A 24,879-nucleotide genomic window follows, 5' to 3' on the forward strand; every position below is an offset into this window, starting at 1 on the left:
ATGAAGGCGAGATGGACTTGATATTAAGCAAATCCTCATTACTGGTGGAGGGGACACACTGAAAGATGAGCATGCAGGGAAAGAAATAAGTTTACAAAAAGCTCGTGATTGGCTTGGGAATGAAAATGAACAGACTGATGCTGTGTAATGTGGCTTTATTAAGTTTTATTACCAGTCTACACACTACACACAGAAAAAAATGTGGAAGGAACAAGATAATAAACATTCCAATTTCACTGTTTTTGTTTTCAAGGAAATTAGATTAGTTATTATGAGACAATTTTTACTACTTTTTGTTCACTGTCACCCTGTATTTAGAAAATCATAGAATAATCCCTGAACCTGTGGCTGAAGAAGTTCCACAGTGTGTGGGCCTTAACAATACTACTACTACTACTACTACTACTACTACTACTAATAATAATAATAATAATAATAATAAAACATGTAACATATCCATATCAAAATGTCAAAAAGTGATTAGACCTACCCTGAGTTGTATACTTGCATTATACAAAATGTTTCTGACAATGTTCAAACCCAGAGAAATCCACAGCCTAAATCTACTCAAAGTAAAGGTTTTAAGAGATCAAGAGACTCTTAGTGGCATAAATTACACACTGTGTTTAAATCTATTTATTTCCACGCAGGTGCAAGTTGCCAGGTCAAGTGTCCATCCTTGGCTTTCAGCGATGTAAAAAGATATGAAGCTTTTTGAGCAGAAAACTCAATGTAGGAATTTCTGTACACCATTAAATAATGTCATATTTCAGAATAGGCAGTCTGACAGTTAAATTAGGTATTGAGGTTTTGCAACCAAATTAAACCAAAGTGCTTGGAGCTACAGGGTTTGTCATTTTAAAAACGGTGCAGAAACCGAAGCATTCGTTTGACAGAGCAAAATGACTTCTTTGTCTGAGACAGACGTATCGACAGGGCTGCATGGCCATATATTTTCACAAAAAGCAAAGAGAGAGATGATGCAGCAAACTTCTGCGAAAAATGTTAATAGGTCTGCAGTTTGCATGTAGTGTCTATGCTTGCAGGCTTTGTGTAATAAGTGGAAGTGCTGTCTGTTTGAATGGGTGTGCAGTGCTCCTTATGTGTGAAACATAACTGTCATGGGAGGCTGAGCAATGCACTCTTTGTGACCTTCTAACACTGAAAAGATCCTCCCAGCCAAACCACAAGTGTTGGTGTTTTCAGTGTGTGAAGGAGAAATCGAGCCAGCCTCTGTGACCCTCCCCGCCTTGCGATCACGCTTGCGTACGCACCAACACCCACTCCAGATGTCAGGCCGGTTTCACACGCCAGTGGACACACTGTTGCTACACCTTCTCTCACCTCACATTTCACTCGCTCCCATCATGTCACACCTTCTCGTCCGCTCCGCTCCTTTTCTCATGCCTTCTCTCCTGCTTATTCGGTCTCTCATCACTCCTCTCACAACTCCTCACCCCTGCTGCTGCTCCCTCCGTTGCTCTCTCCATCATCCCAGCCTCTTTTTTTCACCTTTTCCCCTGCTGCTCCCATCTCACAGAATCTCACACAATATTGGAGGATTTCCAGAGTAAACAATACCCATTTCATTCCGTCAGAAAATGGTCGGCAAGTACAGTCACATGCATCTGCGTGATTATGTCTGCACACCCTTTAAAATCATGATACAACACAAAAAGGATGTCGATTTTTCATCCATCAGAAGAACAACACAGTAAACACAAAGCTGCACATACACTGCTGCAGAATTTTGAACTACATCTGAAAATTTTTTTTTTTTTTTGATGTTTGGGGCTGTCAGCTTTGCCAGCATGTTATCAAAAGCAGAGTGGACACCCAGCTAGAATTTTGGTTCAGACAGGTTGGCATGGTGGCCAATCACAAAACCCCAAATCCCTTGGAAAAGCGCTGGCTTATCTTTAAAAACTGCATCCAACAGGCTTGGCATTGTACAAAATCCTCAACAATGTCCTTTATATCTTGGTCCCAAGCTCTAAAGCTCAGCCCCACTCAGTCTCTGTTGTATTGTGTTGCTGCATGAGCAGTTTTTCGATTAGTTTTGATTTGGAAAAAGGCGGCTCTGCTGTTGTAGTTATATGACAGGTGTCTATTTACCTCGCTTGTCTGACACTTTGGTTGAAATTACCTGGAAAAAATCTTCTGCAGTTTATTTACAAAATATTTTGCTAACTAACTTGGGCAATTCAACTTCACTTAAAACTATCCAACAACAAAATTAGCCAAACACCAAACTCTGGAGTCACCTACACATGAGAGTTTTATTTTCAAATAATGCATATGTTTCCAACATTACAACTTAAATCAATACTTGAACACTAGCGAAACAACTCTGCTAGCTAAACATTGCCAAACTCTGGAGTAATTCCCTCAGATATGAGGGTTTTATCTTCAAATAAAGGACATTAGCTAAACATTCCCAAGTTGTAGCCACCCCAGTACTCGTCTGTTGTGTTATGCTGCTGCATGAGCAGTTTTTAGATTAGTTTTGGTTTGATTTTTGCTTTTGTTGTAGTTATGTGACAGTGTCAATTTGCCCATTTGTTAAAATTACCAAGAAAACTCTTCTGTAAGTTGTTGGAACATTTGTATGTTAGCTAACTGAAATAAGCTAACACTTACAGCAACATTTGCAAAACATGTCATAAGTAAGTTGTGAGTGTTGTATTTTTCAGATAGAAATGCTAAATATCTTCCATAGTGTACAAAATCCAACAACTTAGCTAAACCTCTTTTACTCATTTATTTGTCTCGGTTGTAGCCGCCTCATTCAGTTTCAAAATCCCCCAAATAATACCCTAATATCCATTGGAAAAGCACGGCTTATCTTTAAAAACTGCATCCAACAGGCTTAGCACTGTACAAAATCCTCAGCAATGTCCTTTATATCTTGGTCCCAAGCTCTAAAGCTCAGCCAAACTCAGTCTGTGTTGTGTTGTGTTGCTGCATGAGCAATTTTTTGATTTGTTTTGATTTGGAAAATTACAGACCTTCTGCTGCAGTTAAGTGACAGCTTGCTTGACACTGTGGTCAAAATTACCAGGAAAAGGAAAAACTCCTCTGAAGTTTGTTGTTAACATTAGTTCATTAGCTAACGAACTTAAATAGCTAACTTCGTTAACATTAGCTAAATATTACCAAACAACTAACACTAACTACACTAGCTAACAATTACATTAGCAAAACATTACCAAGCTCTGGAAAAAACTTTCCTTATATGAGGGTTTCATTGTAAAGAAACAGACAGAGAGAGAACTGATTTTTTGCCACTTTGGTGGAGCAGGAACAAACACAACAAAATATATTATCACCTTAGAAGCTGATATGGCAAACTTGTTAGCAAAAAGTCACCTACACATCCAGTACACACAGAGGAACATTAGTATTTATTTGGAGTCTTGTTTCTGAATGTTAGTCCAATATTCAGCTCACTCTCTTTTATCTCTGTTTTGGTTTCCACCAACTCCTGAGGGAAATATCTGGTTCTTGAGCTGCAAAATGCTCCCAGATACTCGCCAGCTTTGTCTGATTGCTGTCTGCTGGTAGCGTTAAGTCTGTAAAACCAAAACAATGAGCTGCTATATGAGATGCTGTAATGATCTGTAGATGAGGGAAGTCACATGGTCCATAGTTAATATAGAAACATTGATTTTAGCGGCTTAAAATATCCCCTGAATGTGATTCGGGGTCTGCTCTTCACGACGGGAACACTGGTCCTTTCAGGGCACGGCCAGCCAGGCCAGCTGCCCTGTCTGCCACTGAAATGAGGGACAAATGAAGAGTTTGTCATGGGCTACTGAGCAGTACACCTGAGAGGTCTCTGTCTCTCTGTCTATTTCCCTCCCACACACACACTCACACACACATACACACAGTGGGTTGGAGTCGGGGCCAGGGTGTGAGTCAGAGAATCACCCCTGAGATTTGACCCATCCTTGTTTTTGTATAAATGGGCAGCCACTCAGGAGCTGTCTCCATTTTCCACTCATCACAGGGTTCAGCACATACAATAGGGTGCTCTAACACTTGTATTTACCAGGGCATATCTTGAAATGTATGTCCATTCTGATGTACGTCCACAAAACCTGAATTGCTTCAACTATAAAAAGATACTTGCTACTAAAATAAAGGGTAGAAAAACTGCAAAACTAGAGATTTTGGGAAGTTTTTCTCAGTCAAAGTTAGATTGATTGATACCACTGTCTTGTCTATACAATAAATATGAAGCTACTGCCAGCAGCCAGTTAGCTTCAGGTAAAACAGGAAGTTAATGCATACAAGTGACCACAATCACAAAATATTCTAGTCTGACTACTTGCAAAAGTGTAACCTGTGATTTTGGTGCCATGTGTTGGTCCAACAGCCCGTTAACGAAAGCCCATTATTCTGACAGTCTGTTGCTCCGAAAACAACCCCAACACTAACCCTAAACCTAATATCTAATAACTAATGTCAAACATCTTCCTAATGAGTTTTTTTTTTTTGATCAGCCTACATCTAACAATTCGGGTGACTGGGCTGTGCATCAGCTGAAGTAACACTCAGACTTTTTTAGACATTGTCTCTGATGGCAAAATCACTTGAAATGTTGTTTGGGGTGCAGTCAAGCTTGCCAGAAAGACAAAAAACCTCACCCGTTTTTTCAGCACCATGGACAGGGCCAGCAGTCACTGAACCAACAACTGCAGAGGGAGTGTGTATTTTCGGAGCAAGGGTCATTTGTTCTCGGGAGAACAGGCAGGTGGGACATTTTTTGGATTATTGGGATTTCGGAAAAACTGGCCATCAGAACAAAGGGGAGTCAGACTTCAGTGTTTGTATGTTTTAATTACTGAGGTCTGTGCAGTGTTGCAGTCAAAACCACATAGAGACCAGAGTATATCGAGATCAAGTCAAGACCACGACTTTGAGGGGTTGAGACCAAGTCAAGACCAGGATCAAGGCAGGACTATACTAAGTCAAGGTCAAGGTCAAGACTGGGCCGGGAAGGAAAGCTGTTCCAGTCACTTTAACAAAAAATTTGAATTAAAAAAGATTAGAAGAAACTGCACTCAAGACCAAGACGAGACGATGAGACATCTTCAAAAAGTGATTTTGAGACCAAGACCAGTCTCAAACACTACAAACCTACAGGCTCCTAACTGTAGCTTCATATTTACCACACAGTCATGAGAGTGGTGCCAATCCTCTCAGCAATAAAGTGAATTAAATGCTTTATTGCATTTCCTGACAACATTTGTTGACTCAAGATCATATGAAGTCTTTTTTATGTGTTGGCACGACTTTGACTGTGCTGCTTAGAGACTGCAACCAATCAATTATATTTGATCTGGTTCTTTTTCAGCATCTTAACATTTAATCTTTGCGAGGATTCGCCTGTGCTTAGATCTAAATTACTGTGAGGCAGTATGGTGGGTATGATTGCCTAAATGAGTAAACAAGAGCCAATTAAACCAACCTTGAATAAAAAATAATCAGTCATTAAGCAAACGGATTGACTTGCATAACTAATTTGGCCTTCCAGCATCTCCACTTGTACACTAACAGCCAATTTAGCGACAAATCTCAGGTTTTCATCCGAGACAAAAGGAGTCTATTTCTCCCAGATGTGAGCGCTCCGGTCTGATAACTCCCAGGATGGGCTGTGACGGTGCACGTGTTCATTCATGACTGTTTCTGCATCTCAATCACATCAGACTGTTTTTACCTTGACAGCTAAAAGAGTGAGAGCAGCGACTGATCAAGGCAGAGAGGCTTCCTGAAAGAAAAAAAAAGAAAAGAAAAGAAAAAGCGAGAGTGCTTCGAACGAAGAGGAAGAAGAGGATGATGAAATGAATGATGAAACAGATGAGGTTTTAATCAGAATCTCTCTATGCTGGCGCTCCGTGGGAATTCTTCACCTCATCAGCCCTCTGTACCGCCACCCTCTACCACCACCCCCGCTGGACGACGGGCAACCTCCCAGAGTGCCTTGCTGCGTGGCCTTTTCAATAATGTAGAGGGGGAGAGAAGGGATACAAAATGAGAGAGGAAACGATTTCCTGGCGCTGTGGGAGCCCCCTCTGTGACATTTACCTCTAGCGTGGCCCTCAATGTGTGTGTGCGCGTTTGATGGCCCTGCGCCAGACTAATGATACCCCCCTCTGGCGCCCTCACTCGAGGCACAAAACTCTCCCGATAGTGATGCCGCACATGTCCTTTAGAATCACACCGAAGGGAAAGGAGGAAGAAAAGTGGGGAGATAATAGCAAAGGAGAATTGTAAAGTGTTTGAGAAAGAGAAATATGAGCGACAAGGAACAATAGAAGGGCAGGAAGAGGAAAGGTTAATGAATAGAGGATACGGTTTTTGTCAGAAAGTGACAGAGAAGGAGCAGGAGCCATCATACTGTTTAATCCATCAGTTCCACCTGTTACTATTTCATACTTCATTAACCCTACCCCACCCCCCGTTTGCGGCACTGGGTGGTCTCCTCTGTCTCCGCAGGGAGTCTCCTACCCCCCACCTGGACACATGGCATCTATCATTACCCCCCTGCTTCAGCTCAGGGCCTGCAGAATGTCACACAGCTGGAGCGTGAGGCTCTGAAGACAGATGAAAAAGAGAAACCCCGGTGCATGTCATTAAAAAAGACAGGGCGCACTTGTGCCACCCACAAATTAGTTATCATTGTAGCGCTACATAAACCAACTTGAACTGAGAGGTTGATTTTTACACGGAACAAAAACAACACGTCACAAGATCCATGTAGTCACATGATCTTAATCGTGAGATGAAACTGGGACAGCTGTCATGAAATGTTCAATGATGTTCAAATTTTCGTTTTTTCAGAGCCTTGAAAGGCTTCTCTTCCAGGTTGGCTTAAAAGCTGAGGTTCAAAGTTTGGTCTTGACCTTGGAAACAGCAGAGTTAGGAAAGCAATTTCACAGAGGTGGGAGTAACGGCTTGATTCCACCAGGCACGGCTGCGTCGCGTCCAACGGAGCTGATCTCAGCCTTTCTACACAATGCTTGTGATTCCACCAGCAGCATCCCAGAAGCGGCCCCCTGCTCTGCTCTGCTTCAAATACACGCCAAATCTGTTTCTGACAGAAGCCGCGTCAATTTGCACCGAGCAGATCGAGAAACGGCAGAGAGACTATGGTCAGTTTTCAAAATAAAACACCCTGTGCAGATGATCACAAGAACAGACCAACATAAGAAGTCCTTAAAGTGCTCAGAAAAAAATTTAAATTAAATTTTAACATCTATAATGGACTGTTAGCTAAGACAGGCCCCACTTAGTTACTTTTGCTATGCCTACTCACACAGCATATGCAGTTTCCAATGAAAGATGATGGCATTTACTGTGAAAATTCTCAATTTTCTTAAAATGACATCTGTTGCTGGCAGATTTTATCAGCTGCAACTAGCTGGTTAAGCTAACATTAGCTCCATAGAAAACACCACATCCCACTGACATGTTAATGTTTCCAGCTGATACATTTTAAAACAAAAACCCTGTAAGAAAAAGTCTTAAATATGCCTTTGATACCTAAAGCGTAAAGAGTTGATAAGCCATTAAAGACACGCAAATACAAAACAACTCTTGTATTAAATGTAGTTGGCTGATAAAATGTTCTTTGGTCTTAGAAGCGATGTTAGCTTACCAGCGTAGGAAGTAGCTTAGCCTATTAATTACTTGCCTACTAATTGTTAACCAGCTAATGATAAATTCCTGTGAAAACTCCATGTAATGGACCTTGTGATACAAAGGGAAGAAGTTAGCCTTCAAATCTTTCTGTTAGAAAGGGCTCTCTAAATACTCCAAACCATTATATTTTGCTAATCCTAACCAAGTAGTTTTGGTGCTTAAAAAATAAATTCAACGAGCTTCACGTTTGAGTGAAACCTTCTGGGTGGAAGTTCTGTGCGTAATGCATTCATCCACCACAGGCTGGTCCTGATGTGACTCCTCACTTCCTAATACCCTTCTGCCAGACAGCCATTTCTGGCAAACAGCTTTCTGGGCATTCTTACAGAAAGATCTCCGAGAGAAAGATTTGAGCCAGAGAGGGTTTCTCAACTTTTTGAAGCCCAGTAACATTTAGAGAATTTGCACACATTAAATTATGCATATAAGCATTTTTTTTTTTTTTAATTCTTAAAGGCTATAAAAGTATTCAAAAGAGACAAAAATCACATGTATATCTTCCAAGTTTTTCCAACTCTTATAAAAAGATAACTTTACTGTATTATGCTGAAAAACATGCCTTTTATGCAATCAGTTATCATCAACACACACTGTCAAGTTATAAAGATGACTCGATGTCAGGGAGCTGAAAAGAGGTCACAGCTCAGTGTCAGCGTTTGTTTACACAGAGAGAGAGAGGGAGAGAGGGAGAGATGGCTGACTGGTCGTGTAAATCACCTACCTGTCTGCGGGGCTAAACTACAAAATAAAGTCAGAATGTGAAGGCTCTGTCAGAGATTAACGTCTTCAAAGATTTCAGACTTTAAACTTAAAAAAAAAACCTGAGAAACTCACACAGGCCAACAGATATACTGTGTTTTCAGGTATCGGATACAACGACAGTTTAAGTACTCAGACTCTTTAAGTTTTGAAATAAACTAAGCAAAGTCTGACAATCTATAATCTTCTGTTGAGTTAATTATTAATTATTATTAGTAAAATTATTAGCTGGTATTCACTTTCACTTCAATGACTTCACTCAACAACTTTTGAAATATGTTTTTTGGGGGTGTGGTTAGCACTGTCACCTCACAGCAAGTAGGTGGTTACAGACAATGAATGAATAAAAGTTTTTTGGGGGGTTTCTAAAACTCAAAGATTCAAGTTTATCCCAAGAAGGAGTAGAAGTAAATTATTTCTCATCTTGGTAAAAACTTTTTCACAACTTTGAGTTTAGCTCAAAAGTCAAAAATCTTTTGAAGTAAGTTTCCTTGTAGTTTTGCGTTTTCTCACAACATTTTTGTTTATACATAGTACATATAAAACAGCTTTAATGAAAAAAGAAAATTGTTGGACCAAACTAAAATACTTGAATTGGCAACACACAAATTAATTCTTTTTTAATCAGTTGTATTAATATAACTTGTTAACTCGATTTGCTAAAACTTGGTTGGTTGCCAAACATTTTTCAGTGTGGTTGTACACAGAAAAAAGAAACTTGCTCACAAGAATAAGTTAAATTAACTCGACTGCTTTGAAAATAATTGAAGTAGCTTATTGCTAATGTTGCTAATTGGAGTAATTTCTTAAGTTAGTCCAACAATAACTAGCTTGTTTTAATTTCTGAATCAAGTTGTGGTCGAAGATAATTCTCTCCACCTCTATCTAGAGTCAGATCATTGAGAAGTTTTTTGCATTATAAGACATAATTCGAGGTAAAGTGTTGATTACAAATTGCTAAACTAAGTATGCTTTCTAATACTTGATCTCGATTGTCTGAATGTCTTCCTCTCACCAGTTTCACTGGTTCCCAGCCTGAGGTCTGTGACCAAAAGGCAAATAAAAGACAAAACAAATAAAAAGGGCCATGAGACAATAGCTGGACAGAAAAACAGTGCAAAATCTGTTCATCTTTTCTCTTTTACTACATAGTATTATGTCTTCAGCCCTCTAAAAATGACTCGGTTGACTTCGGCGTGACTCTCAGACATATTCAAGTCTGGTAAAAGAGCACAGAATCTCACAGTCCAATGCTGACCCCTTGTGGCTCAAACAAAACACTACCACCATCTCATTTGGCAGGCACACATGCTTGGAGATCAAGCAGCATTAAAAAGCAGTGTGATTTCTACTTTTGAAGGTTCCTTGTGTCAGTGAGCTCTGTCTGGTGGCCGCAGCCTGTCGCAGCAGCAGCTCTCTGGCCAGGTCCGGCCTGCCGCTCTTGGCCAAGCAGTGAGCCAGCTGAGAGGCCTTGGGTTGGTGCGGCGCAGCGGGCAGCCCCCTCCTCCACATGGCCAGGACATGGAAGGCCTGGGTGGACAGGCTGTCCCCGGCCCGGAGCTTCACCAGCTGAACAGCACTGCGACGGAGGCGCAGGGAGAGGACCAGAAGGGCCACTTCCTCCTCTGAGAGCTCCGCCGACAGCCAGAGAAGAAGAGAGTCTGACAGGGAATCTGGTGGGCGGAGAAGAGATGAAGGATGGAAGCAAAGCAGGGAGTTTGTTTGCTTTCTGGTGAAAATCAATTTATATTTTCTCACAAAAGCTGATTCTAATTCTAAGAAGAAGATTCCTGATAACTGCCTCAGAAGTTACAGTTGATTTTGTACTGAAGTCTGCATCTTTCATTTGCTTACTAGGAGACCATGAATGCTCCAGTGTGGCAACTGCACAGATGCACCGTGGAGCTTGCAGCAAAATGGAGATTTATTCATCTTGCGTTATGCCTAACTTAAGTGAATCATAACATATTAAGTGTGGAATTAATCTACAAATGTTCCAGTTAAAGTTTGCAATGCAGTGAGAAAATGTTTTCAATTTATATTTTTCAAAACTGCTGAGTGTCTGTTTTGAAACAAGACAAAGTTAAGCAGGTTGCAGCCACAGAATTATGTTAAAAAGTTTACTTTAAAACATTTTTTAAATTAGTTCACTGGCAGGTTGATCATGATGCAATCGGGGTGAAATATTCTTTCTAGATATATTTACCACTTTTAAAACCTTACTGACAAAACTAACCTGATAAGAGGGACATTTCTTTTTTCACTCAGTGGACAGTGGATCTTGTTGGAAAATATGCCAACGCTTGTATAAATAATAATCTGCAAAATAACTAGTAACAATACTTGAAATATTTCTTTCTGAAATATAGTGGAGTAGAAGTATTAAGTAGTGGAAACCGTAAAAGTAACTCAAAACTGAACTTGAGAACAGTGGTACGAAGTTACCTAGCAAGTAAAAGTATGATATATTTATATAATTATTACTCTTAATTATAATATTTAATTATCAGTGCCACAGTAATAAAAACTTCACAGTAAAGATGTCACAGCAGATGGATTTTTGCATCATCCTACAATACATTTTAGATGAAATGAAGCGAATGATAATACCACGTATATTCAAGCAGAACATGTCACCCACCTGTCTCCTCACATAACTTCACCCGAGCTACGATGGGCCGATTGATTGTTCTCACTTTCTGAAACCAAACAGAATAAAATGTTATAATAGCGTACTCTTATTGTGAAGGTCTAACGCAGTTCTAACACCACTTTATTATTGTGAATTATTTGGTGTGAATGTCTCTGCACCTTGGGTAAAGTCAGAGACAGCTTACAGACGGGTTCTCCCAGGAGTTTTGTGTCCACCGGGACCGGACAGTCGCCTCGCCACTCCAGCTGACCTCCGGTGACCTTATAAAACGTGGCTGTGCCTTTGTAGTGAGGGGAGCTGTAGTTCCCAAATGGGTCCACTTCTGTTAGATGCAGCAAGAGGCGGTTCTTCTGCTGACTGTGGAAGGTGATTCGCTGGTGCGGGACATCGTGTTGGAGATTTTGAGTTCCTGTTGCAAAACAGAGACAGGCATTGTGCTGCAGGAAGACCTGTTTTGAACAACTTCTGACAACTTTAATACTTATCTTTTTGCTATAGCCATATTTAGAGTTATTTCAGTTTGTGTTTAACTGCATCAGACTTTCTTTTTGCCTCTCTCCCTCCACATGAAGCCCGGGTGGGTGCAGGCTCACCACCATAAAGTGTTCATGGAAGTTTTGCATGGATGACATTGCATTGTTCGAATAACAATTCCCGACTTTGCATACAATATGTTTTATCTTTAACCATCAGTCTACTTTTTTGAATAAGCAAATGTGAAAGCAGTTGCACTCGTTGACCTGGGCTTTCCAGGAAGTAGCGTCAGGTGTGTGTTGCAGGAAATCACAGGAAAAAACACTGACAGAAGAAGTTAGCTGCTACACCTTAATGCTAATGTTAGCTCACAGTCGCAGTAGTAACATTCGCAATTGTTGGGTGTGTTTTACTGATTATATATGTTCATACCACATGTAGAATATTTTACTCAAAGCTGCTTTGTACAGTTCTCCTGCAGGAGAGGAGCTGGACAGTATTATTTACACTAGCATGCCAACATTTGAAAATTAGTACTAGGTGCAAAGTACAACCAAGGCTGATGGTCATTAGTTTTGCAGCTGTTTGGCTGATGATGGCGCTGGGCGAGAAGTCAAAGAATAACCAAAGTTATTAGGATTCGTCCTCTGGGAACCATAAATGTCTTTTTTTCTGCTGTTTTCCACCTTTATAAACTCTGCTTCTTTAATCAGTTATGTTCAAGATCCTTGAAACCTTGGTGCTATCTAGCAAACCAGCCCACATTTTCCCCGGTTTTGAGTGAAATGTTAAGTAATCAGTGATGCATCATCAACAGAAGGCGCTGCAGAACGCACCAGTAGAATATGAGACCACCACTTGGTTTCCCAAAGAAAACCTGCTAGTTATTGGTTGCTGGAACTGAGTTTTTGGGTTCTGAACCAATTGATTTTCAGTGAAAAATGCTCAGACTGTTGGTGGAAAGATATTTCTATTAGTTTTTTCTATTAGTTATTGGCTATTGGTTTCACATGGACACAAACGTCATGATGAAAGTGAATTTTCCCGCTCTTTATATTATGTCACCTGACTTCAATGGCACATCAAAACATAAAGCCCCTATAAATGATGCTATGTGATGCCTATGAAGCATAGGACCACTGACGATGCTGCCTTATTTTGTGTTCTTTAACCAAGACGTTCCCTTTTCTGCCACTTTTTCTCACATTTTGTCGGTCAGCCCTACCCGTGGAGGTGATGTTGCCACTGAACCGGAGGTGAAGCTGGTCTCCTTCGCACATGGAGATCTCAGACGAGGTCTCCAGGACGCCGTCATAGCCCTGCGCTCGCAGCTTGGTCAGCTCCCAGCCGAGGTCTCTGCTGGGCAGAGCAGCCACGAGGACGGCGTGAGGCTCGTCCTGCCTGCGCTGGAGGACGACGGTGACGGCGTGGCGGCAAACCGACTCCTCCAGCTCCTCTGCCAGGGAGGTGAGGTGGCACGGCTGCAGCGGAGAGAGGAGACGCACCACCAGCAGTCTGAGGGGAGGGACAGGAGAGACAGACGGAGACAGAAGCAAAGTTGAGCTGAGCAGAAAGATTAGATTGTTGCTGAACAGGAGGAAGAGACGAGTCTGTTATCGTGGGCCTGAATTCAGACTTAATATACTTAAAGACAGAATAAAGAACTTAAATTATCTACTGTACATTTATTATTCTCTGGGGAAGCTGTTTTAGATAAGAAAGATGGAGAATTATAGAGAAATAATGAGATTCCACCAGGTTTAAAATTCATAATTTAATTTTTTAAACTAAAAACAGAAAAGCAATCAGATACTTTTATTTTCTCATCGTGTATGACTTCTCTAGAAATTACATGTACTACTACTACTGTTATGTTCTGACACGGAAATTTTAAAGCCTGGAATTCAAAGCATTTGGCCCCCCTTTATCCATACTGCCTTCTTAAACCCCTTATGTAAAGAAAAGCTTGTTCTAAGTCTGGTTAGCTGTAGTATTCTCCACGTTTCTTATCTTGCTCACCCCAAAGACTGAACATGTCTTCTTGAATGAGATGAACTCTTAACATCAAAAACCCTGCAGAGAAGGAAAAGCAGCTGCATGAGCGGTGAGTGATTCTAGATGACGTCTTTGACAATGTATTTGACATTAAATGAGGAAAAATCAACATGAAGTGAAGAAAATGCTGCTGTAATTATGTAAAGTGTTCTCAAAATCAAGTCAAGGGTCTTAGAAATTAGTACAACAGAAAGAAATGTTGAAGAAAACAACGTTGCTAATTGAACCAACTTAACTACAGGAATCTTACTTTTAACTGATTCATAATTTTGTATGACAGAAATGTATCTTGGCCTGTTTGTTTAGTACTTTTCTGTTACTGTGTGTGTGTGTGTGTGTGTGTGTGCGTGTGTGTGTGTGTGTGTGTGTGTGTGTGTGTGTGTGTGTGACTGCAGATTAAAATGAGCTCTATGCTAATTCTGGTATAATACATGGTCACATTTACTGCATGTTGAGAAAAAGAGTCTGAAAAATGCCTTTTTAGCCCTTTTAGATCACATCCTTGGTCATACTATGCACCTCCTACAACAAAATCAATCTTTAACTTTTAGTGACACAGAGCCAAGATCTGTCACCCGTCTAGTTTCACTTATACATCATAATATGGAAGTTGGATCATGCTGTTTCATGTGGACTTTAATATTTTAAATGGACATTTACAAATAAAATAAATAAAGAATATAGCAGCTGTGATCTGCTTTTAGGTTTTGTCATTTTCTTCACAGTTTTTTTAGTTGTTTTTACTAAACAATAATAAAAAAGGCAGTATCTGTAGTTCCACTGTAAATAGGTAAAACTGTATGTGAGTTAACCAAGTGGTCCCAACTTAATATAAATTTGAGCTACAACAATAAACTTTTTTCTGGCATTTTATGGATCAAACAACTATTAGATTATTTGCAACAATGATTTATATAATAAAAAACAAAAGTAATTGTTAGCTGCAGTCCTGTGGCAGTATGAATATTAATTAAAGCAATAATATTATGCATCAAAATATTTTTTATTCTATCATCTCTAGAGGCAGGTTTGTTCCTGTGGAGCCGCACGTCTCAAACCCCTTCATGGTCAAGTTTCCACCAGAGCTCATTGCCCACAAGTAAGGACTTAAAAAAAAAAATCAATTGTTGTCCTTAAATATGTCACATCCCCTAATTTTCTGTTTTCTCTCTGTGGTCAGGGGCAATGTGTTCTCTGTCCTCTACGTAGTAGGTGGACTGTTGATGACTGTCACTGCTGGTAGTCGGTGTGTGGATGCGGCTGTGAGGACGGCTCAGAACCCCGCCGCCCTGCACCGCCTGTCAAACACACTCATGGGGCTCATGGGCCTCCGATACCAAATACATGCTGTGAGAAACCTGCAGCTGTAACTGTTCAGCTAAACTGTAATTCATGATTTTTGTCAAAATGACGAATCTTAATGGGTAACCATGCACATATGGCTGTTCATCTGCTGAAACACTAAAATACGCTGGTTTTAACTTTCTTCTTACATTTAATTAACCCAAACTGCTTTTGAAAACATTACAGTTTTATGAAATCCCTGAGAGGCAAATGAGAAAAAAAATCCATTCTCTAAGTCTGATTTAAATTGTTTTATCTCTTGTGTTTATGACTAAGGAACAGGTGGAAAAAAGACTTTACCAGGATCATTTTTCTATGTTACTTTAGAAACTTTAGTTAGTTTTAGGTGGGAAAAACAGTTTTGGGGGGCTGGAAAAAAATCTGTTTTGGCTAGAAATGTATTTTAATGTTCAATAACTTGCTAAAATGCAATTTATGGACCTTTATAGAGCGCATGGAGAAATTAAAACTCATCCATTAGTCCTATTTAGAACATGGGGTTAGTGGTGCACTTCAGCATCATGTGGCCAAAGTGAGAATTACAGTTTTCTCTTTTTTCTCAGCTTTTCACAGATAAAAAAAAATGAAGGAACTTTGAAAAGATTGTCCTGGCAAGACCTAAGACTTCAGATGGGTCAATTCTTTATGAATGTTGTTTTCTGTGTCTTACAGGCTAACTCCTTGGCAAAACGAAAACTAAAACGGCTGTATTTCACTGACAGGTGCTGATGAGAGTTAAAGTTTCTCATTGTTATTCTCAGATATGAATAATATTCATTGATTTTTTGGGAATAAATTCCAGTCCTCATCAAATATTGTTTGCTCTCCTCTGTGTGTGTTCCAGTTTTAATAGCCTCCTTGACATGACAAGAAAAACACTGCGAGAAACACATGATTTGAAGGTTTTATGCTTGTTTCTTGTGTATCCAGAGAAGCAAACAAGCCTGGAATCAACCTCCACTAACAGCATCTTGGCAAGAAGGTACATAATCAAATGAAACCTGTTTTATTTTCACTTCATCTGTGGTGCCTGAGAGTGTTTTTGTTCTGTGGTCAGGTGCAGGATTTGGTACATCCTCATTTGCGGTGTTAGAAACCAGCCCGTTCTGACGCTGTGTGTAGGAAACGACAGCGGGAAGCTGAACGCCTACAGGCCTGAAAATCAGCTCCAGTGGTTGATTAACTTCGGCAGCGAGGCACAGGCGCGAGGAGACGTGGTGAGGGGACAGAAGATTTCTATAGTTTGGCATCAAAATGCTGCGGAAGCTTATTCCATTCACTTGAGACAAAAATAACCCTCTCTTTTTCTGAATTAATGAGATAATTATTCCTGTGAAACAAAATTGGCCCTGTTTTTCTGAGTTAATCAGATAATTTTTCATGTAAAAAACATCTTCTTTTGTTCTGAATTAATGATAATTTTACATGTAAAGAAATTTAGCTCTGTTTTTCTGTATTAATGAGATAATTTTTCATGTGGGAAAAAAAACTGTGTGTCTGTTTTTTTTAAATGAAATAATTGATAATGTAAAATATCGGATTCTGTGTTTTTTTTCTGAATTAATGGAATCATTTTTAATGTAAAAAAAAACTTTGGCTCTGTTTTTTTGAATTAATGAAATGATTAATGAGGTCTTCAAAAATCAGCTCTGTTTTTTGTATTTAATGAACTCCTCCAGCTGGCTGTTTTTTTTCTATAAAAAAAATTATTATATTAATTCAGAAAAGCAGAGATTATTTTTTTATTTTTCTCAAATTAATGCAGTAAGTTTCCATACAACACAGCGCATATTTGTATGATACTGTTATTGGTCTTCTGATAAAATATTGTATGTTTTTCAGATTTTTCTTCTACTGGATGGACAAACTGGACAAACGAGCACTGGACCAGACACAAACGACACCGTAAATAAGCCTGTGACTCTGACCGTGGGTTTGTCTGCACTGTCTGTGGTCCTCCTCTGGATGTTTCTGCCTCATATTGCAGTTTTTGCTGTGATCTGTTTAGGCTGGAAGGTGCTGCAGTCACTGAAATGCTCAGAATAAAAACTTAACAATGGCTTTTATCGCAACCAGAAGTTTGGGAGTAGTGAAAACGAAATGCGTGTTTTTAAACACTGAATAACAGCAGCCTTTTTTGTCTATATCCATTACAGACTTCCGTATTTCATTTACTGTAAAGCTCAATATTTTTACCCATCCTCCATCTGGTCCAGACCACTGCAGCCAGCCTCCTAACAAGATCAAAAAACCATATTACCTTTTCTCTTGCCTCCCTGCAGTGGCTCCTTGTTAGCTTTAGAATTGAATCTACCATTCTGATATTTATCTACAAAGCACACTGCTCTCTGTATCTGAGCTCCTGTTGCCATAAAATTGTAGAAAAAAAAACTTGATATACCACCAAGCTCCAAAACATTTACCCGATCTGTCTTTGATCAAGGATAAAATCAAATCATAGAGCTCCCCCCCACCATTAATGTCTTATTTTGATTCTTTGTGTGTTACTGAGATATTATTATATGATGTGTGTGCATCTTTCTGAAATGTTGCTCCATTTCCTGGACTACCATTAAAAATAAAGTTGACATAATCTTTCACAAAAGCCATAAATATATATTTGTGAGTTACGATTTTAAAAGAAGAAGACGTGTTGCAAACCCGTCAAAGTTCTCTGTCAGCTCGAAGGACACCAGTCCATTTTGTTGATTCTTGACGGTGACTTTATCCAGGACGCTCCACTGTTTGTCTTTTGAGCCCAGAGCAACGAGCAGCTCATTGGACATCTCCTTAGACTTCACAGAGACACCCAGGAACCTGGCAGTCAGACAGACACATTAAAAACTAAATATATTTAGTTTTTAGCCATTTTTAGCAACTGCATTTTTTGCATAAAAAAGTCTCAAAATTCAGTGTCATGGAGCAAAACATGAAAATCTGTGAACCAGGGACCTTATTTCAGGCATCTAACCAAAACCCAATTCCAAAAAAACCCTACTGATTTTGAGAAGAGAGAACAGGAAGTGCTAATATGGTTCCTATTTTCTTGCAGCACTCTATGACAACATGCTAATGTCAAACTGGCGTAATATTTACCATGTTCAATCTCTTATTTTAGCGCGTTCTGCATTCTGAATTATGTTCCAGTAATTAAACTAAACACAAATACATATTTCACTCAGAACCGCAAATATTATGGCGCTAAAAGGTAACCTTTGGTGTCTGTATGAGGTGGTTGCAGTTCGGTTAGGTTCAGGCACCAAAACTACTCGAGGTTTAGACAAAATAATGGATTAAAATAACATGGCTGGGTTTACATTGAAGTTACTGAAAGCCTGGTGCATCTCATGCAGATGCTAAAGGGTATCTTGTGTCTCTAAAAGTTGCAGAGGGGCATGATAAAACAAATGTTTGTACAAAACCTAATTGCAATCCATGCAATAGTTGATAGAGGCCACGCTTAAATCACCTTCCTCTGTGGATAGCAGGCTGATCCCATGCTGGAGAAGCACTAACAGGAAATATTCGGTGGTCTTGCTCCTCGTCTTGTCCCCTTGCGCGCCTCTTGTTTTCAGGGTTCGGAGGGCAGGGAAGGCTGAGAGTGAGGGGTCTCCTCAGGGGCTGAGAGGACGGGTGGGCGAGGTAGAGCAGTGGGCTCGTAGACACCACCGAGTGATAGGCATCACTTCTGGACCTGACGGCAGCCAGAAGGACGGCGTCTACAGGCTGGATCTGAGGCAAATGAGGAAACAGCTGTTGTGCATGATTTAGGCAGCGGTTTGGACAGAGATGCTGTGTGATATGAAAATGTTTATTCCCGCACTTTTGTTTTGCCGACAGCATGCCGTTTTATCAAAGAGAGACGTGCAGAGAGGGAGCTGTTGGTTTTTGACGTAAGATCAAGCGGCAAACTGCTGTGGTGAAGTTAGTTCACAGACGATTGGACTCAGAAGTCAATTCAAATATCGGCTGCAGCTGTTCATTTTTCTACAGCAAACATCTGTGGAAACTCAAGTCTGTGAATTATAAGCAGTCTGTCTGTTTCTCCTTCTCTCGCTTGCTTTGTATATCCTCCTTACCCTTATCATGTCTCTTTTTTATCTCTTTTTTGGAACAGCTTCATGATTTTGATTATCAAAGGCTTGATCTCAACTTTACAAAGATGTTTTTTTTACTCACTTCTCAATCCCAAACAGCTCTCAATTCTTAACAAATCTGTTGAGTAAACCTATGATTGCTGTTATAACACGCTGGAATTCAAAGTAAAGTGAGAGACAGATGGATAGTAATCAAATAATCATCCCCATACCGTGGTTTGTGCCATTACTGGAGCAGTGAAGGATCCTGGGAGGTAGTTCAGACAGATTCGGGGGTCCATGGGGAGCTTGAGTGACAAACCCTTTGTAGGAACTGTGTAATTTTCCCTTTTTAAGCAGGAAACTACTGCAAACAGGCCCAGGCAATACACCCTCACCTCCGCAAACGAGCCCTGACAAAGATACAAACAAAACATGAATGGAAGTCATCTGCTTTCAACTAACAAACAAAACAGCTTCTGGAAAATGATATTCTTCCTGGTATCCAATCTGACTTTAGGTCATGACACGATACAACGAGCAGTGTCAGTTATTACCTTCATCAATGAACTGTCTGTTGAACATAATTAATTACTTCAATTTTACATTTAGAGATTAAATTTATTTTTAGAGGGATTTTTAAAGACATTAAAAGATTAAAGTTTTGCTGTTAATAATCGTAAATTCTGTGTTAAGTCCAAAAGATACAAAAACTACACCACAAGGCTCCTATTCTGGAACCTATTCTGTTTTCCATTTTTTATAGCAAAGATTATTTGTTATGCAGATGATATGATTATCTATTGTGCAGTTTGCCCTGTCTAAATCAAGTTATTACAGTGCCTTTCACAAACATCAGTTATCATTTGACTAATTACAATTAATCCTGAATGAATCAAAAACAAATCATCCACAGTCACGCACAAATGAAAACATTTCCTTACACAAATATCTTGAAAAATGGCAGGACGACAAATTAACTTTCATTATTCACAACTGTCACAAAATAAAATGACTTAGTGGTGGTTTCGTGAAATCATGCAATTACTTGAACTAAAAAGCTAATGTTAGGCTAAAGATAAACTACACCAGGAGGAGAACTTTACCCTCTGCCCTCCGTACGTGCCCTCTGTTGTTACTGGAGTGATGTAGCTCTCCCTCCTCTCCCCATCCACTATCTTCACAGCGACGTCCCTGTAGTTGCCGCGGTAACGTGCGCAGAAGGGAACGGCCACGGTCACGGGGAAGCGGAAGCCGGCCCCGTCCCGAACCTTGACTCTGATGACTCTGCTGACCAGCTCCTCCGAGCCGGTCACCATCAGGCAGCTCAGGGCGTCAGCCAGCTCACATGTCAGGGCCTCAGCGACACCCATGGGTGCTCTGATGAAGCATGCATCTGGTACACGTGAACGGTTATCCCCCTGTTGACCAGTAAGCCTAGAAATAATTTTAAAATATTAATATGTATTAAAATTTGCTCCCTGCATAACTGATATGACAACAATTTGTCTTAATGTTAGTTGCTGCTGTAGAAGAAATTGTATTAGAAATATTATTTATCATCTTTAAGCTACATTTATAGCCAAAACTATCATCTTAAGTATTTCCGGGATGCTTGAGCACACATATTTCCATATCACCTTCTCCCAGACTTGGCTTATTCCTCTGATCTGAATTTTCCTGATTTGTTTGGCTTTTGGACAAATGTGGGCATTGACCTGACAGTGAACTGTATGAAATAGCCAGCAGCGGGGAGGCCAGACAGTCACGACGCACGCACCTTGTGATAAACCGTTACAGAGAGTTTGTTTCTGTATCAGTGAGCAGGAGAAACGAGGGGAAGGAATCGAATCGTGTCCAGGCTCACAGGCTGGGCCCACTCTGGCTTGCATGTTTTACTGCCTTTGAATTCTGTTATGTCAAATAGCATATACGCTGTCAGCAGAGGTGGTGGCAAAAATTGTAGAATATTATAATAATGCTCTGTGCAGACAAACATTGTTCAAACCAACAAAACCTAATGTTAAATTGTAGTGGAGGTCCCAAAGTTTTCAAAGATACTAAATATGTCTGCCTGAATATTTAGAAATTGACTCAAGTCCCACCCATTTTCACTCAGTACTTCAATTACAGTTGAGCAAGCTTGGTTTTTTCTGTTTCCTGAACTTGGATATACCTCGTGCTTGGGTTATCTATGTTGAAAAGAGAACAACATTTTGAATATGATTAAAAGATGTTGCTGTGGGACCTGTAAAAGCAACATAGTCACATCTTAAGTTAGCTTATGTTAGAAAAATGCTTGCTAACTAACTTCACAGATGTATAAGAAAACCTAGAAAAGGCATTACTGCTCATTCTTGCTTCTTGCTTACTTGTTTTTATGAGTGGCCACTTGTGGTATTGCAGCAAAAAACTCCACCTGTGGCCCAAAAATCAGCAGTTCCCATTGGACTGAGTAGGCGCTCTGTATCCTTTTTTGTAAAATATCTATTTCTAGTCTACAACAATCATTTAACTATTATATCATATAGCTAATATTAGCAAAATGCTAGCTAACTAGCTAGCTAATCTACATAAATCATCCGCTAACTTGTTACATCTGATACCTAATGGTAGCAAAATACTGGCTAACACTTGAGCTAATCTACATCAATAATGAGATAAATGGTTAGCTAGCTAGTTAGCTAGCATTTTGCTGACATGAGGTAACTTAAGATGTGACCATATAAGGCAGCAACGTCTTTTAACCATCATCAAAATTAGTTTTTCTTTTCATCATACATTAGCTTAGCACGCAGCATAACTAAGTACAGGAAAGAGAAAAATGATTAAGGTTCTGCCAAGTACCAAGTTTGCTAAAAATCTTATTGGAGCACAGAGCAAAAGGGCAAAGTTTAGGAAGGGTCAATTATTGACGTGTTGTTATGCAGTGTTGAATTCTGGGATTTGAATTTTTCACTCAGTTTAAATGTCATATACCTCAAATGAAGAGGTGGAACAAACTTATACCAAACAGGCTACGAGAGCATGACTTTTTCTCAGACAAGGATTTTAAGTACTTAAAAGAAAAGAGGAGAAATGTTGAGAAATTAATGAGGACGAACTGATGATTCCATCAACTTACCCCACTGTGATCCATTCTTTATTTGTCTCCTCTTTGCTCTTGTCATTTTCATTTTTCTCCTCCATGAAATCTGTCTGACTTTCTGCAGCAACACAGTCTTCATCATCACTCCGCCGACTTTTGACCTCTGATTCTTTCCCCGTCTCTTCCACATCACTGCTGTCAGAACTGCTGAATCTGGAGTCTGATACATGTTCGCTCTCTGGCGATGGCTTTGCACGTGTTGCATCTTCAACATCCTGTTTACTCTCAGAGTCAAATTCGAGGGGAGCATGGGAGTTGAGGTGATTGGTGTCATCTTCGTGTTGTTCAGGTGCTTTTGTATCTTTGGTCCCCTGAAGTGCTGCATCCACAGTTGAGGCCTCCTCTGAACATAATTTGAGGATTTCTTTGTCCAGCTTAGTTATGATTGTGTTCAGTTTGTCCATAATGTCCTGAATGTCCTCCCCAACACTCAGGAAAGTGTCAGTGAAGGAGTCTGAACAAGGTGTGACTTCACATTCTGTATCTGAAACACAACAGACATATACAACAAAGGCATTTTTATATGTTTCTCAACAAAATAAAGCTTTTACCTAACAGACTGCATTTTTCTTCACAATAGTGTTGTACAGATAATCTACAAAACCTTTTTTTTGGTTCTTCTCATCAACTGACTCTTTACTGCTTTCTACACACATAATAACTGACTTAAGAAATGTTGTCAACCAACACATCAACTCCTGTTCTTGCTTACATTCCACTGACACTTGAACTACTTTCATCAGCTTACAATGAACTGACACATCTACTTTACAAATAGCATTTAAATTGCTTGAGATTATTTAAGATCACTCTCTTCAACTGATCAACTCCTTTCAACGGTTTTATTGCCTGGTTCTTCAGCTGCTTTCACAATGTACACTTGAACGGACTTCAGCAGTTTCAGAGATGCTTTAAATGCCACGCATTAACACTTCTTCAGCGTTAACCCACAAAACAAACATTTCAACTTCCTTTAGATTATGTGGCAACTTCAGCTGACACTATTTTCAGTGTTGCAGCTTCAACTGACTCTTCAGCTCCTGCTCATGCGAAGCCCACATTTCATCTTTCACTGACACTCGAACTGCTCTCAGTGTTACAACTCCAACAGACATTTCAGCTCCCTTTCTTGCTTCCAATTGAACCTTTCTTTTTTCATGGAACCTCGCTCAACTTTCTCCTTCATGCTAGTGCTAGGCTCGTCTATTTAGATTTTCAAGATGGTTAAAAGATGTTGCTGGGGGACCTGTGAATGCAGCATACACTGTATAGTCACAACTGTGTGTTCAAGGATGAGTAACCAATTAGTGCCTATTAGGAACAAAATACATAGTTCAGCATATAATTTTCCCTCCACACTCGCTAGCTAGCCTACATAAATCGTTAGCTGGCTAATATCTTATGTTAGCAAAATGCTACCCAACTAGTTAGCTAATCTACATCAATTGTTTGCTTGCTAGTTAGCTGGTGTTTTGCTAACAGATAACTTAAGATGTAACTATATGCAGTATGTTGCTTTTACTGGTCGGCATGACAGGAAAGGGGAGGAGTAAGTTGACCAAGGTACCAAGCTTACTTAACTGTTACTATGGCACAGGAAGGGATGAATTAACCAAACATGTAACCTACCATTGCTTCAACATTAGCAGCTACTCTCTTGTTATTTAAAAAGCTCCAAACAATCAGCATATTAAGATATTTTAAGTGTTTCCAGTGTTTCAGCTGCAGAATTTCTGTTTGTTTTTCATCAAATTGAGCCTGAGATCAACTCACACACCTGCTGTAGATGGATGTTGCTGATCACTGCCCCCTGGTGGAGACTTGGTCAGCATGTGTGCACAGTCTTTCAGAACTTCTCTCCATGCTGTCACTCTGTCTGAATGAAAAACACTCAGCTCTCTTAGCGCTCCCAGAACTTTCTGCCTGCACTCTTCATCGCTATTTCTTCCTCTCTCCTCATCCTTCTTCTCGCCTTCTGCTGGACTCAGCATCCTTTCTTCGCTTCCTGTCTGCATTTCTTCTCCTCTGCTTCTAGCTGGTTCTCCTCCTGCGCACCTCCTCTCACCCTCCACTCCATTGTGATGATCTCTGCAGCGTCTGACAGCTTCAAGCCCCCGAATAGTTTCAGCCAACACTTTGAGGAGGCTGTCCTCCCTCCTCCTGCCGTGGAAAGACTCAGCTTCATCCATCTGTTTATTCAGGTGCTGATTTTCATCCATGCTGGGGGGAAAAATACAACAGATAAAACTCAGAAGTAAATAATCTGGCCTATTTATGACCCTTTTTCAGTTCATCCTGCAAAAGCAATTCATTCCTTTAACAAAATTTTGGTGAAAAATATCAAATATTCACTAAAAATACATTGTGTTCCCTCGAGTACCTCCTTTTATATTTGAAGCCCCCTTGTTCACTGTGTCCTTGGCATTGACTGTTGCTGTGTACAGCAGCTTTCCTAGTTTAGGAGCCAATGCTGTATTTATATGGCTGCCAGCAGTAAAACACGTTGCCAAGACGACCCCTGGAGGCGTGGCAGGGAGGGACAAAAGAGGAGCCACCGTGCAAAAGACTCACAGGAAGACAGAGTGCTGTCCTGCAGACGTCTCATCCCTCGCGTCTATTCTTCTGTCACTCATTTTACTGCTTGTATGTCCGGACAGTAA

At 40.1% G+C, this 24,879-nt stretch overlaps 1 protein-coding gene and 1 long non-coding RNA gene across 2 annotated transcripts; one reads left to right on the top strand and one right to left on the bottom strand.

Moving 5' to 3' along the window:
* Positions 1-9,578: 9,578 nt before the first annotated feature.
* dthd1 (death domain containing 1) lies at positions 9,579-24,438 on the bottom strand. The gene is made up of 10 exons (XM_084712413.1): positions 23,997-24,438; positions 22,196-22,703; positions 20,178-20,508; positions 19,305-19,484; positions 18,465-18,727; positions 17,657-17,812; positions 12,822-13,111; positions 11,281-11,531; positions 11,111-11,168; positions 9,579-10,142 (listed from the first exon to the last, which is right to left on the bottom strand). Exons 1-10 carry the CDS (start codon positions 24,436-24,438, stop codon positions 9,799-9,801), a joined length of 2,823 nt encoding a protein of 940 aa, XP_084568539.1. The 3' UTR covers positions 9,579-9,798.
* On the top strand, positions 15,668-17,057 carry LOC146305697 (uncharacterized). Its single transcript, XR_014769088.1, has 4 exons — positions 15,668-15,717; positions 15,840-15,977; positions 16,053-16,212; positions 16,838-17,057. It is a non-coding gene; the product is annotated as an uncharacterized LOC146305697 (long non-coding RNA).
* Positions 24,439-24,879: the final 441 nt, after the last annotated feature.

The sequence above is a fragment of the Lutjanus erythropterus genome, chromosome 23, assembly GCF_056507025.1.
Source record: "Lutjanus erythropterus isolate fLutEry1 chromosome 23, fLutEry1.hap2, whole genome shotgun sequence".
In the NCBI taxonomy this organism is placed as follows: domain Eukaryota; kingdom Metazoa; phylum Chordata; class Actinopteri; order Lutjaniformes; family Lutjanidae; genus Lutjanus; species Lutjanus erythropterus.

Coding starts and splice junctions, on each gene's coding strand:
- dthd1 (XM_084712413.1), bottom strand. CDS start 24,438: ATGGATGAAAATCAGCACCTGAATAAACAGATGGATGAAGCTGAGTCT. Junction 22,704..23,996: donor GCAACATCCATCTACAGCAG/GTGTGTGAGTTG, acceptor GTTGTGTTTCAG/ATACAGAATGTGAAGTCACA. Junction 11,532..12,821: donor TGGCAACATCACCTCCACGG/GTAGGGCTGACC, acceptor GTTTTGCAACAG/GAACTCAAAATCTCCAACAC.